At 36.7% G+C, this 15,796-nt stretch overlaps 1 protein-coding gene across 1 annotated transcript; it reads right to left on the bottom strand.

The window, feature by feature from the left end:
• Nucleotides 1–13,173: 13,173 nt before the first annotated feature.
• On the bottom strand, nt 13,174–15,153 carry LOC129928965 (uncharacterized protein K02A2.6-like). Its single transcript, XM_056045572.1, has one exon. It carries the CDS (start codon nt 15,151–15,153, stop codon nt 13,174–13,176), a length of 1,980 nt encoding a protein of 659 aa, XP_055901547.1.
• Between the last annotated feature and the right edge of the window lie 643 nt (nt 15,154–15,796).

The following is a 15,796-nucleotide window of genomic DNA, read 5'->3' as shown; positions in this document are numbered from 1 at the left end:
ATTGTTTTGTTTTGTTTTTCGTGATACTTTTTAAGATAGTAGATAAGAAAAAAATCCAAAATTGTGACCAGATGCTGTAGGAATACTTACAACGTAACTCAACATTCAAGGAACATGCAAACTCAACATTCAAGGAACGTGCAAACTCAACATTCAAGGAACATGCATTCAGTTAACGTGTTTAGTCTGATAAGTTTACTAACTTTGATTCAGTTAACGTAGGCCTACTTGGTTAGTCTGATAAGTTTACTAACCTTGATTCAGTTAACGTAGGCCTACTTGGTTAGTCTGATAAGTTTACTAACCTTGATTCAGTTAACGTAGGCCTACTTGGTTAGTCTGATAAGTTTACTAACCTTGATTCAGTTAACGTAGGCCTACTTGGTTAGTCTGATAAGTTTACTAACCTTGATTCAGTTAACGTAGGCCTACTTGGTTAGTCTGATAAGTTTACTAACCTTGATTCAGTTAACGTAGGCCTACTTGGTTAGTCTGATAAGTTTACTAAACTTGATTCAGTTACCGTAGGCCTACTTGGTTAGTCTGATAAGTTTACTAACCTTGATTCAGTTAACGTAGGCCAAAGGTGTAGTTTTTTTTAGTTTTTAACTTTTATTTCTCTACACTCTACACAATCTTCTTTTTTTTTCGTTTTTTTGGCGGCCCCCGAAAGGGGAATAACCACTATTAGGTTTGTGTTGTCTATCTGTTCATCCATCTGTCCGTTCCATCCAGTTTAGATCTCAAAAAAAAAAAAAAAAAGAAAGGAAATTGAAAATTCGATACTATGATATAAATTTTGAGCCAACGAATACTTTTTTTTTCTTTTCTGAAAGCAAAAATTTTTATTTTTAAAATTAACTATGCAGCAGTTTTTTTTAATTAAAATATACTATTTTACAAAATATTAAAAAAAAAAAAACAAAATTGATTACGTATTTAGGGAGGTGAGTTATCAGAGAGGGAGAAAATGAAAAAAAAAACAACAACATAAAGAAGTATGGACGGAAATGGGTTGTAGTTTTGAATAGTTTTTAGTTCATTGGAGCTGACATTCTGAATGAAACTATTCAAAACTGCTTATTTACCTGCTTGAGCGGACCACTTTCGGAACCAATTTTCAGTTTGGGTTTTCTCACAAACTGTCTTTGTAACCTTTTTTTTTTAGATGCATGTACTTCTCCCAGCCAATGCTCCCATCTCTTCAACCACCTCTTCACCCCCCCCCCCTCCTCGTCCGAACAGCAGAGCCTTGATAGTGTCTTACCGAAACAACAAGTTGCTTCCAAGGACAGAGATATTCCTGTAATGATGATGGTGTCACCTTTCAAAACAACTATTAATGAAGAGAAACGCTCAAGTGAATCCATGAAATAATTGTTTGGGGTGTGTTGGAAAGCATTAAAGGTTTTTCCGTTGACTTTTTAAAAACGTTTTTTTTTTTTACTTTTTTTTAAGTATCCCTAAAATGACTATGACTACATTATCCCGACCTCTATGTAGTCGTTGAAAGGCTATATACGACTTTCTTGTGTGTCTGAAGCTCGAGATTTTAAAAAAGAATGTATGTTTGTGTATTTGTATGTTTGTGTGTTTGTATAGTTAATATTAGTTGAAACACAAACAAACTTGGATTACATCGTCTCGCTAGTTTACTAAAGCTCACACTCAGCTAATCCTAGTCCCTTAGGCTCCGTTGCGCTTTGAAGCATAAATGGAACATATGTTCACTCCGGTAATCCAGATTAGGCAGTCGACACTGCACACGTTACTGTTGAGTTTTATCACATCGGGACTAATGCATTGGCGTAGCAACCATGACGAGAAGGGGTGCAATGCGTCCGGGGCCATGATCATAAGGGGCCCATTCTCAACCTTCAAGTTTTTTTTAGAAGGGTTAGAGCCGGACCCACGGATATTTTTAAGGTTTCATGCTGGCTCGTTCGTTTTCGCAAATCTCGCATTCAGAGAGTTTAAGTATGAGTTAACTCGAGGAAATACACATACACACATAAACGCAAACACATTAGGCCTATACAAACACACACACATATGCACTTACATATATACGTTTATTTTCAGGGTTACCAACCAATGAAATGCATTCATTAGCCAAATGTTGTAGGCGTCCTCATTGTTGACATTGCGATAGGATTACATCACCTTAATAACCTATATGGATCTCAATCAAAGGAAATAGTGGATTGCAATTAAAAAATGGCGAATTCTTGTTTTGAAAAGGGTGTAGTCTGAGTGCGTGGTGGCTGAGTGATAAAGCGCTTGATTTCCGAACCGAGGATTCTTTGGTTTTAATCCAGACGATGATTGGGATTTTGAATTTCCGCATTTTGAAGGACGTTTTATAGTCTGACCAACTCTAAGGAGTGCATGTTTGGGAAGTAGGTGCGGGTGCGGTCGTCGAGATGGTCACGTGACTCCCTTGTTAGCCGTGGTACCAGATGAGCTACCCTAAAATCTGGCACGGTCTGAACGCGGTACTAGAGGAAATAGTCCACTGTTGACGGTATATTTATTGTTCTTCAAACTTATTTGAGATTTTCCAGTTTGACTGTGAGTCAGTAAATACCGTAAACCTGTCGATCGCGGTGGACTTGATGAGACACTGAGCTATTTGAGACAGAATCAAACATAAGGCAATGTTTACTTTGCTCTAACTTCAAAATGACTGACACTATCCATGGAGTTATTTTTGAGCCCCCCCCCCCCCCCCAAGCAAGTGAGGACATTAAGCTAAAGCTTGTGTTGCCTATGGATGTGTTTTATAATAATAATAAATAACAAGAAAGGAATCGAAGATCAAGAGTGAGCTTGACATTACGTGGTCACGTGTGTCAATGAACGTTGAATGGTGTAATACTGGTCTCTTACTTCCTGAAGTACTCTAGACACGTGACAAGACTGACTCAAGTCCGTTCAGCAGACAACATGAAGTTTATTTTACTATAATAATAATATACTGCACTCCTTGTTAGTGCTACATTAAGTCAAGAAATAATAACAATCCTATACGCATAACAGCGGTATCAAAAGTATCAATCATGTCTGTCAGTCACAAATCACGTCCGCATCTCAGCGGGTAACAATAAGAACCATTACTACTAGTGACACTGGAGCTTCAACTATAGATATCCATTGAAATACGAATAATACCTTAATATTCAATAAGCACATAATGAAATCAACTCTCAAATATAATTAATCAACAATCATTAGTCCATCGACTTTCATGCTATATACATATATATACACCAGTCCAGGAAGAAACGTCCAACCTTCCTGGACCGGGAGCAAGACCTTACTGACTTGACTTGACTGAACTCAAAGTCAACTTTCATTCTACTTCCTGTTTTCTACATCAGGAATTCCACGTGTCTTTTGAACTCTTAACTTGACGTGAACTTTAGATCATGCAATTTGAACTCTTAACATGACGTGAACTTTAGATCATGCAATTTGAACTCTTAACATGACGTGAACTTTAGATCATGCAATTTGAACTCTTAACATGACGTGAACTTTAGATCATGCAATTTGAACTCTTAACATGACGTGAACTTTAGATCATGCAATTTGAACTCTTAACATGACGTGAACTTTAGATCATGCAATTTGAACTCTTAACATGACGTGAACTTTAGATCATGCAATTTGAACTCTTAACATGACGTGAACTTTAGATCATGCAATTTGAACTCTTAACATGACGTGAACTTTAGATCATGCAATTAGAACTCTTAACATGACGTGAACTTTAGATCATGCAATTTGAACTCTTAACATGACGTGAACTTTAGATCATGCAATTTGAACTCTTAACATGACGTGAACTTTAGATCATGCAATTTGAACTCTTTTGACAAATTCTTTTGAAAATAGAAGGTTTCATAGCTATCCATTGTTAGTTTCGAACTTTTAAGCGAGAAAGTATATTGGAGACTAATTGAACCTATACCACCACATCTATCAATTTCTTTCCCTTGTTCAGTATCAGCTCACTCTGTCAGTCTGGTAACAATTTTTTAACACGTTAGTTCTCTCACACCCATTCTCGGATCAAGTTGAAAATCTGCACTGAACTCAAAGTCAACTTTCATTCTACTTCCTGTTTTCTACATCAGGAATTCCACGTGTCTTTTGAACTCTTAACATGACGTGAACTTTAGATCATGCAATTTGAACTCTTAACATGACGTGAACTTTAGATCATGCATTTTGAACTCTTAACATGACGTGAACTTTAGATCATGCAATTTGAACTCTTAACATGACGTGAACTTTAGATCATGCAATTTGAACTCTTAACATGACGTGAACTTTAGATCATGCAATTTGAACTCTTAACATGACGTGAACTTTAGATCATGCAATTTGAACTCTTAACATGACGTGAACTTTAGATCATGCAATTTGAACTCTTAACATGACGTGAACTTTAGATCATGCAATTTGAACTCTTAACATGACGTGAACTTTAGATCATGCAATTTGAACTCTTAACATGACGTGAACTTTAGATCATGCAATTTGAACTCTTAACATGACGTGAACTTTAGATCATGCAATTTGAACTCTTAACATGACGTGAACTTTAGATCATGCAATTTGAACTCTTAACATGACGTGAACTTTAGATCATGCAATTTGAACTCTTAACATGACGTGAACTTTAGATCATGCAATGTCAACTAAGACTGTGACAACGTGTCACACTTGTGCTTGCTACAGAATAATCAAGAACAGAATATTGCCAAGATGTGCAGTCATTTCAAAGAAGGAAAAAAAAAAATACTTTAAAAAAAAGAAAAAGCTTATATTAAGTTTAATTGTGTCAAATAGTTTGGATCAGCCAAGTAATTAAATGTGTATTACATCGAGACAATAATAAATCTATGCGATTGCAAACATTTTTACCAATGGTTTTTGTTTATCTCAATTGCGTGCTTTTAGCTTTCTCAGTGCACTATGATCCTATCACTTGTCTCAGTGCACTATGATCCTATCACTTGTCTCAGTGCACTATGATCCTATCACTTGTCTCAGTGCACTATGATCCTATCACTTGTCTCAGTGCACTATGATCCTATCACTTTTCTCAGTGCACTATGATCCTATCACTTGTCTCAGTGCACTATGATCCTATCACTTGTCTCTGGACCAGTTGGGGAAAAAAAGTTTGGGGGGGGGGGTGGGAAGGGAAGAAAAACTTACCTTGAAAACTTTTTAGATGTTTTTTTTTGTTGTTTTTTTTTAAGTTTAGCGAATTGAATTCAAAAGTGAGGTTTCAAGCCTCCCCAAGCCAATGCATTAACCACTTTGCCAGCGAAATTCTTTTGAAAATAGAAGGTTTCATAGCTATCCATTGTTAGTTTCGAACTTTTAAGCGAGAAAGTATATTGGAGACTAATTGAACTTATACCACCACATCTATCAATTTCTTTCCCTTGTTCAGTATCAGCTCACTCTGTCAGTCTGGTAACAATTTTTTAACACGTTAGTTCTCTCACACCCATTCTCGGATCAAGTTGAAAATCTGCACAATTGTTCATTGGAGTAGACAAGACATGAATAAAAACAGTAACCAATTAGTCAATTAATTACTGGTAATTTAGTATTTTGTTTGATACCATTAGGTGAAATTAATCCCTTAGTAGTCACAGATATGGTTAAATATGTAGGGTTTAATCCCCTTAAGTAATTAAACACGTTATTTCTCTCACACCTATTTTCGGATCAAGCTGAAACTTTGAACTATGAATTATTGTACCTAATAAAACTTGAATCAATTTTAAAATTAACCAAGTAGTCTATTAATTATTAGTAATTAATTATTTTGTTTGATGTTGAATAAGGGAAATAACTTCCACATTATTGCGACATATGGTTGTAAGTACGTAGTTAAATCACTTATCTAGCATTTTTTTGTTTTGTTTTTAAAAAGGATTTTTTTTTTTATTTTGCTTATTTCATATTTGTATCCCTTAATACTGCTTCCTCTGTTATTTCAATATTATTTTAGACTTTTGTAACAAGCTCTGGCTGTTTCGCAAGTAAGTCCCTTCTCTCTCTCTCTCTTTGTTACACACACACACACACACTCTGATCCTGCCTCTCTATCGGCTTCCCACGTCACTCAATTGGCCATCCATATACCGCCCCCTGACAGCGCGACTGATCAGTGATTGCCGGTTGACACTGACAAAAACTAATGGTCAAATAAAGCCCCCCTCTGTCCGACCATAGACTCACGACTGGCTTCTGGGTGATTTATTGGGGGTACTTCCGGTCTGTCCGTGCATCAGCAAGGGCGGGAGAGGAAGGAGCGATACCATGTATGATACCTCTTCTGGAACTGAGGATATCTTTGTTTTGGCGCGTGATGTCCAACTGTTCCATACGGGAGACAAGTTCTCTTGAGTTAATTCCCTTGAGTCAAGCTCTATCTATTGCGCAACCGCGCGGAATCCATGTTCTAGACTAGCCAATAAATCTTTTTTTTTCCAAGTCGATACACATTTTCAAATTTTAAAGCAGAAAAGATAAAAATTTGGAAACAAAGAGAAATGTTGCCTGTTGTAGATGCATTTTTTTTTCATTTTAGATAATTCCACTTACAGTTTTAATCTTCTTTTTTACACAAACTTTGGTTAGATTACACCTTTGTAGGGTTAAAAACTTTTCAAGATTTCAACCAGTTTTATTACATTTACTAATGTAGTTTGGTTTGTTTGATAGTTACTCTGGAATATGTACAAGACATGGCCAAAATTGTGCCGATGTGCCCAACACAAAATTACTGAAATCTGTTAACCTACTATAATGACACAGATATAGGCCTATATATGAGAACAAAGTGTGAATAGAAATGTACAATAGAAGTTATAGAAAAATATAAGAGAACAAAGGGAGCTAACAATTACATTTTCCCAGTTCATAAAAATAACTTTAATAAGAAAGTCACTCTCCAGGAAGTTTCAATGAGTCATTTTGTTTTAAATGTTCAACTTGCAAAGCAAAATGAAAAGCTAATCTAGGTAAATGTTTAGATAGAAATAATTATGTACTGAATACGTCATACCGAAAGAGTTTCAAATTGTGCTACTTTGTTTTGAAACCAGAACACTATTATGAAATTTAGTGACAATTAAACACTCATATTAGTAAATACCCTGCACATTTATTTATGAATATCCTTCAGAACAGTAGAAATAGTATGGTTCTATTAGGTCCTCTGACACAGACCAAGATGGGTGGATCTAAATCTCCTATGAACAGTTTTGAACTTTGGTGTTTAGCCTCAGAAGTTAATATTACACAATTTACAAAGTGTACCTAATAAATGCTGGACGTATGAAAAATAAACTTAAAGGCTTTAAAAGTCTTCTCATATGTGTGTGTGTGTGTGTGTGTGAGCTAAGCTGCGGTTATAGACCACAAGTTAGTCTGAGGAAACAGAAAAAAACAACTTTAAGAGTGGTGGCTGGTTTTTAATAATTACCTGGAATCAATTTTAAACATTAAATGCTGAACTATGTAATTAAAATTGTAACACTTGTTAGCATTGGAATCTTTTCCATCACACAGTATACATAACTCTGTCCCTACTCGTGGTTCTTTTTCTCACCTTAGGCTGCTTCATTTTCTCTAGTTTCAAAGTGCATATTTTTAAGAGCGCACACCTCAATACCCGTTCTCACAGTAATTCATTCCTATACATTTGAATACCAATTCAGTTTATTTGTGATTAGAATAAGATTGGTGTGAAAGTTCATCCAAGAACTACACTTTTAGTTGTCATTTTGTTTTGTCTTCATTTTGTTTTGTCTTCATTTTGTTTTGTCTTCATTTTGTTTTGTCTTCATTTTGTTTTGTCTTCATTTTGTTTTGTCTTCATTTTGTTTTGTCTTCATTTTGTTTTGTCTTCATTTTGTTTTGTCTTCATTTTGTTTTGTCTTCATTTTGTTTTGTCTTCATTTTGTTTTGTCTTCATTTTGTTTTGTCTTCATTTTGTTTTGTCTTCATTTTGTTTTGTCTTCATTTTGTTTTGTCTTCATTTTGTTTTGTCTTCATTTTGTTTTGTCTTCATTTTTTTTTGTCTTCATTTTTTTTTGTCTTCATTTTGTTGCAAAAAGAAAAAGATTTATTTTCTGAATCTCAGAACTCTGTCTCAGAGTACAGTTTGACTTCAAAAGAAATAGGTCCATTGCACACAGTGACATAGTCTTTCACACAGTGACATAGTCTTGCACACAGTGACATAGTCTTGCACACAGTGACATAGTCTTGCATACAGTGACATAGTCTTGCACACAGTGACATAGTCTAGCACACAGTGACATAGTCTTGCACACAGTGACATAGTCTTGCACACAGTGACATAGTCTTGCACACAGTGACATAGTCTTGCACACAGTGACATAGTCTTGCACACAGTGACATAGTCTTGCACACAGTGACATAGTCTTGCACACAGTGACATAGTCTTGCACACAGTGACATAGTCTTGCACACAGTGATAGATCAATATATCAGACAGACAAATAAACGGAGCTACAAAATACAAACTTGTGTCAATGAAAAAAAAAATTAAGCCACATTGAAATCTTAACATTTTTAATTTTTGTAAAAAAACAACAACTTTTAACTACTAATAGATTATTTATAAATATTAAAATACAAGAAAAGTAGGCCTACTAATTTTTTCCTGACATTGAAAAGGTGCCGGTACGCCGTATTGGTGCGTACCATCACGAAAAGAAAGCACTGTATATATATATATATATATATATATATATATATATATATATATATATATATAGTCTTGTGCACACAGTGACATATATATATAGGCATATAACAACTCTTCTGGTAAAAAGTTTAAACACGTTCTCTCTCCGACACCTAATCTCCGATAAAAGTTGAAATTTGCACACTTCTTTCTTTTACCTGACAAAACACAAGTATAAGACCAATTAGACCAAGACCAAAAGACCAATTAGTTAATTAACTATTGGTAATTTATTGTTTAGTTTTGCATAGAACAAGAGAAAGAAATTGTACTTGACTGATTTAGTGGTATGAGTTGAATTAGCCACCTTTATTCTTTGTAGATCGCCGCTTTTTATTACTTTAAACGATAAAAAAAAGACTATGGCTTTAATATTCCTGGTCCATTTGGTGAATTCTATGGGGGCCGCCTCTGAGTTTGTGTATTAACACAAACTCTCTATGTAATCTTGTTGTCTTTGTGTTCAGAAACAACATCTAAAAGTTCTAGCGCGTCCAAATATTTTCGAATTGATTTGGATTCCCGTCCCTCCCCACAAAATCATTTTTTTAAAGATAACTCTCCAAGAGGAGAATAAATAAAATGAGTAGCAGCCCTTGTTTCCAGACAAAAACAATAATTGTATTTAGAAAAATATTTCATTCCGTTTCGGCAGCTAATGTTTATTGTTTTGTTTTTTTCGCTGCTACAGCATTTTAAGTTAGGCCTAATATTCTTCTTTGTTGAAGTTCAATATGTCACATAGAACTTTCTGAAAGGGCCTGCACCTATGCAGGGCCGATCTTAGGCCACTGCAACCTATGCGGACGCAGTGGGCCCCGCGCTTTCATAGGTACCGCGCTAATTCAAGGTGTAATTATTAAATTGCAAAAAAATATACGAAAAACTCGTGGAAATCTCCTGAATTTATTATAATCTCTTGAAAAATAGACAAAATTGTCATTTTTGGGTGTCATTCATTGCGTAAAACGCCAATCCTACGCGCCATAAAAAAAAAAAAAAACATTGTCAGCTTTCATGTAATAAAATGTAATAATCGAGCAATTTTACCTTGATCGGAAGTTCCAATACTTTATTTACTTTTATAGTCACTGGCAGTTAAATATATCATTGTTTACAAGGTTTGAAAAGTTTTTAACTTAGTAAAGAATGAATAAAATTCAATGTCGAATTTTTTTCGTATACAAAATCTTAATTTTAGCTTATTATCCTTATTCCCACACAAACTAGGCCCCGAGCAATCAGTTTCGCATAGGGCCCCGCAATCGCTAGGATCGGCCCTGCACCTATGTCTACACTAGACTAGACTAAAAAAAAGAGACTATAGACTAAGCTTAATCTATTTTTGACCAATGTTTTTTAAGTGCTCACATACTGCAGTATTTCTTGAAGTGAGCGATGTGGAAGGTCAAGGTCAGGGAAGCTCCCTCCCCCTGAAAGCGCGAGATCGATCAAGGAAGTAAAGAAAAGAGTAAAAGCCTTACGTGAATTGAAGGATGGAGGCTGGGCTTATCTTAAGAAACAAGGTGGGCTTATCTCAAAGGATAAGGAGGGTTTATCTTAAGAAACACATTGAGCTTATCTCAAAGGATAAGAAGGGTTTATCTTAAGAAACACATTGAGCTTATCTAAAAGGATAAGAAGGGCTTATCTTAAGAAACAAGATGGGTTTAACTAAAAGGACAAGAAGGGATTTGCTTAAAAAAATAACTAATTGAGACTCTCGAATAGAATAAGGAAATAATCTTTATACATTCTTTTGTTGCTGTTGATTTTGCTCACATAAAATATTACAAAATGGTAAATAACTCGCAAAAGTGTGTCAGTGAACTAAAAGTTATTCGAGTTACGTAAAAAAAAATAGAGCTTTAAATATAATTATTAAATGATAATGTAATTATAATTAGTTTGATCCTTATTTCGTGATACTTCTTTTGGGCGTTTACTACAGGTTATTAGAGACAATACGGTATTTTTCTCTAGATTCCTGCTCAGCTAATGCTTCGTATCATTAGCACTTACACGCTCGTGCGCCTGGAGGACTTTTAAGGGTTTTTTTTTGTTGTTGTTTTTTCACCAAGAAACTATCTGGTGGAACATCACTTGTATTGTTGACCTGGCTCTGTCCATCCATCAATCACCCAGAGATCTCGGCTGTAAGTGAGGAGTCCGACAGTTACAGGCTTGTAGGTCAATCAAAAGTGGTTTCCGTTATTGAAACGCTTTCAGTGACTTCCCGCTGCTGGTCTTTGATCTCCACTTGACTGTTGTCTTTGATCTCTGATCTCTTCTTCACTGACCACTGTCCAGCGCGAGAAAGTCACCGATTTTCATTTAGCACCTTTTTGTAGTCCTCGCTGACGTAATTGTTTGGCGAGGGGGAGCTTACCCAGTAATAAGGGGGGACAAGCAGACAGTCGGGATGAGGCCGGGACACAATGGGCAGCATTCAGTCGAGGACACAAGGGGCGTTCATTGTCGTGTCCTCGCCACATCACGCAAGGGGAAAGCCGCCCCCCGGTGCGTGCAACACGGCTCGTCCGTCTCCACGACGGTGTTTACATTCCGATTGAACCGCGGTGTGGTATATCTCTCTGTACCCTTTGAACTTTGAACTATTGTTCTGTTTTCAGACTGAGGACCGAAATTGAGGAGATTTCAATGTTGTTTTTTTTTTGTTTTTTTTTTTTGTTGGGAGTGGGGGCGGACTAGGGGGTAGATTACTCAGCTCCAATAACTATATAAAAAAAAAGAAGTTTAGGCTGTCTTACTTACTAACTAAACATTTCAACTAAAAGTTATCAACTAAACACTGCCAGCTAAGCTTGCTTACTAAAACTTAATAATATAACCTGCTCACTAATTACGCTTGCTATAATGAGACTTACACTTGTCAATTAAACATTTTAGCACACACTGACTAGACCTATATTCTCATCCTGACACGGCTTCGTTTTTGAGATTTAATAAGATATGATAAGATAAGATAAGATAATTTTATTGATCCAATCTAATGGAAATTCAGTTTGACTACATTTGACAACCTCAGCGTAACTACTTTTACAAAAACAATATGGATGAGAAAATTCGAACAGCAATCACTCACACACATACACATTTACAACCAGCGCTTTATGAGTTTGACTTCTATGAACTTCTCGATGACGACAGCTGATCTTGTAACACTCTGGCCGATAGTGGGATAAAGGAGTGAATCATCGTGAATAATCGTGAATTATCAAAGTCGTAGCTGAAAAATAATTATGTCATTATTAAACGCTCGAATAAAAAGAAATTGGAGTGGGGGGGATGCACCCGAGTTTTAAATTTATCTGTACATATAATTCTCTACGTCACCCAATTATGCGGGACACCACGCACGCACGCCGACTTTCTAACCCTCCTCCCACCTGCACCCGCGGCTTCCTCGCTCTCAAGGTATGCGCACTCAGTCGTTAGTCCAAACCCACCCCATTCGGACAACTGTCTTTCAGGAAGTGTTCACCCGTCACTAAATAGCAACCTATGCTACGCCACGGGTCGGCTAGTATAATATATATATATGTTACGATGGACACTTAAATATAAATACACTTGAAATAATGACACTCTTAGGTAAACACAAACAAGTTTAATTAGTCATCTTAATTACTGGAGTAGTTTCCCCTGTGCATGGGCACAACTCTTCCTGACCTATAACATTCCATCAACATCCCCTCTCCTCCCCAAAAAAACTAAAAAAAAAAGGAAAGTTGCAACAAAAAATAATAATACAAAAATAAAAAATAATATAATCAAATTGACAAAACGTAAATATGTTCCAAGTGAAATAACTAAACTCAAATCAACAAAACTATTTCCAACAGTAAATATGTACAGTTCTTAAACATAGTCTTCATATCTCAACGTTTTCTGGAGAGTGGCCCTAGGTCGCAGAGAGTACTGATGAGTGTTTTGGGCGTTGGGTGGACTGTTAATACACTCATTCTCTGCGTCTGGGAAAATGTCAGAACAATTACTTTCTCTGTCTTGAGAAAAGTCTATGTTGTTAGTGGTGTCAGGTCTTATGTGCCTTCTGTTTCTTTGGTACTTGAAACCATTTTCACCTTCTACAATGTAGGCACGTTCGTTCACTTTCCGACATACTCTGCCTTGTCTCCAGGTAGAATCGTTTGGCGATTGATAGAAGACTTTCTGTCCGACGTTTATAAGCTTCATGTCACGAGCTGTTTTGTTGTAGTGTTTTCTAACACTTTGCTGTCGCTTCTCCCGTTTGGCCGTGGCTTCTTGGTGTGACATTCTTGCAGGATGCTCTCTTCTTGGCAATAGCGTTCTTGTTGCCCTTCCAAAGAGCATCTGAGCCGGACTTAAATTGGTATCTTGCCTGGGTGTATTTCTAACTCTAGTAGGGCTTCATAAGCATCTGATTTACTTTCTTTGGATTTTTTCATCAGATTCTTTAATATTTTCACTGCTGCCTCTGCCTTGCCGTTTGACTGATGATGTCCTGGTGAGGATTTTAAATGGTGGACACCCCATGCTTCCATAAATGCTGTGAATTCAGCAGATGAAAACTGAGGTCCAAAATCACTGATGCACACTTTGGGGACCCCATATCTGGCAAACAAATTTTTTAGTTTTCTTATAACAACTTGACTAGTTGTCGTGTGCAAATGTTCTACTTCAATAAAATTTGAATAGTAGTCAACTATGGCAAGGTATTGTTGGTCAAATATTTGAAACAAATCTATTCCAACTTTGTCCCAGGGATTTGAACCCTCATTATGCTGTATTAAGCTTTCTTTCTGGTTTGCAGGTTTACTTTGCTGACAAGGTTGGCATGCATTGGCTATTTCTTTTATTCTTGCCGCTATTCCCGGCCAGAAAACTGCGTCCCTTGCTCTTCTCATCATGGCATCATACCCTAAATGTGCTGCATGTAGTTTGGTTTCAACTTCTTTTCTTAATGCTCTTGGGATAACTATTCTCTCCCCTTTCATTAGAAGGCCATCCTCATAGGTCAATACATCTGCAAGTGACCAATACTGTTTAAGTTCTGGTATAATATGATGCTTGTCTGGCCAACCATTCAATATGTACTGTTTCAACATCTGCATCTCATTGTCTATTTTGACTGCATCTTTAACTTTATTTAACATTATATCTGGGAGGGCCAGTACTACAGTGTTGATAGAGGTGTCAGGAAAATCTTCCTGCTCTGGCAAAGGGTCTCTGCTTAGCGTGTCGGCAATCTGTAATCTGTTTCCTTTGGTATACTGGTACTGAACATCGTATCGGTACAAACGCATCATTAAGCTTTGAAGCCTTTTAGGTGCACAACTGAGGGGTTTATTGAGTATATTTTCCAATGGTTTATGATCATTCTGTATTATTATTGTTCTGCCGTACGTGTACTGGTCAAATTTTTCTAGAGCTACCACTACAGCCAAGAGTTCCTTTTCGATTTGAGCCCACTTTTTCTGAGGCTCTGTGAGTGATCTTGATGTGTATGCTATGGGTAGTACAGCTCCTAAGCCATTTTGACTGCTGTCCGCCTGAATAGTTACTTTCTTCTCCGGGTCGAAATAACTTAGAGTTCCATGATTGGATATCTTCTGTTTGACACTATTAAATGCTTTCTCACAGTCATTCGACCACACGAATAGCTTGTGTTTCTTAGTCAGTTCTGTTATTGGTTGTAGGTCTGCTGAAAGACCTGGAATGAATCTTGATAGATATTGTATCATTCCACAAAATCTCCGAACCGATGTAATGTCTTCAGGGGTTTTTAGATTTGTTATGGCTCTCACCTTGTTTGGGTCTGGTTTTATTCCTGACTGGGAAATAATGTGTCCCAAAAACACAATTTCTGACTTTCGGAATGCTGATTTCTTTTCATTTAGTCTGATGTTTTTTTCCTTGAGCCTATTGAGTAATTTTGATAGGTTTTCCTCATGATTTTTGCGAGCCTCTTCTACTGTATCCCCCTTTCCAATTACCATTATATCATCCACCACGTTAAAACATCCTGTTAGTCCCTCCAACGCATCATTCAAATGTCTTTGAAAGACTTCCGAGCTTACTTTGAGACCAAAAGGAAGTCTATTCCATTTGTATCTACCGAATGGGGTCGCCATTGCAGTGAGACCTGATGAGTCCGGTTCTAGTTTGATATGCCAAAAAGCTTCCTGAATGTCGACTTTGCTAAATATCTTGGCCTTACCCATTTCAGCCAAAATGTCTTCTAGTGTTGTTAGGTTGTAATGCTCCCTCAGTAGTGCCTTGTTCAAGGGTTGAGGATCAATGCAGATTCTGATACTACCATCTGATTTCTCTACCAATGCCATTTGGCTAACCCACTCTGTGGGTTCAGTTATTCTTTCCAGAATGTAATGCTGTATATTTTCTTTTTGCAGACTGAGGCGAAATGATTCCTGCCTCCACAAATGTGACATGATTTTCCCCAGGCCGGACATTTTTCCTTTATGTATTCATGGTCGCCCTTGCAAAATTTACATGTTTTCCTTTGTCTTGGCCCCTTGTCACTCTGTAGATATTCCTTCCTGTATTTTGGGCCTAACTTAGATGTTGAGATTCTTTCAATCGTTGGTTTGTCCAAAAGTTCGTTTCTTCCTTCTCTGATATCTTTCATTTGCCTTTGTGATCTTTCATATATCCTACACACATCTATGCATTTCTGTAGGGTTAGTTTATCGTCTTGCAACAGTTTCATCTTTAAGTGTTCACTTCTAACCCCTAAGATAATTCGGTCCCTAATCAGACTCTCTTCTAGTTTATCAAAATTGCAGCTGCTTGCCAGTTTCTTCAGGGCAGTTATGTACGAGTCAAAGTTCTCGTCCTCCTCTTGTCTTCTCGTATTGAAGACATATCTCTCATATGTTTCATTGGTTCTCCCAACATAGAACTCTTCAAAACTCTTTAAAATTTCTTTTATTTTTGTCTCCTGCCCTTTTCCAAATGAATCAGACA

Source organism: Biomphalaria glabrata, chromosome 11, assembly GCF_947242115.1.
Source record: "Biomphalaria glabrata chromosome 11, xgBioGlab47.1, whole genome shotgun sequence".
Taxonomy (NCBI): domain Eukaryota; kingdom Metazoa; phylum Mollusca; class Gastropoda; family Planorbidae; genus Biomphalaria; species Biomphalaria glabrata.
The sequence above is the reverse complement of the archived record's forward strand: the minus strand, read 5'-3'. Positions and strand labels throughout refer to the sequence as shown.

What these genes read in the sequence shown, in the direction of transcription:
- LOC129928965 (XM_056045572.1), bottom strand. Translation starts at nt 15,153, where the DNA reads ATGGCATTGGTAGAGAAATCAGATGGTAGTATCAGAATCTGCATTGAT.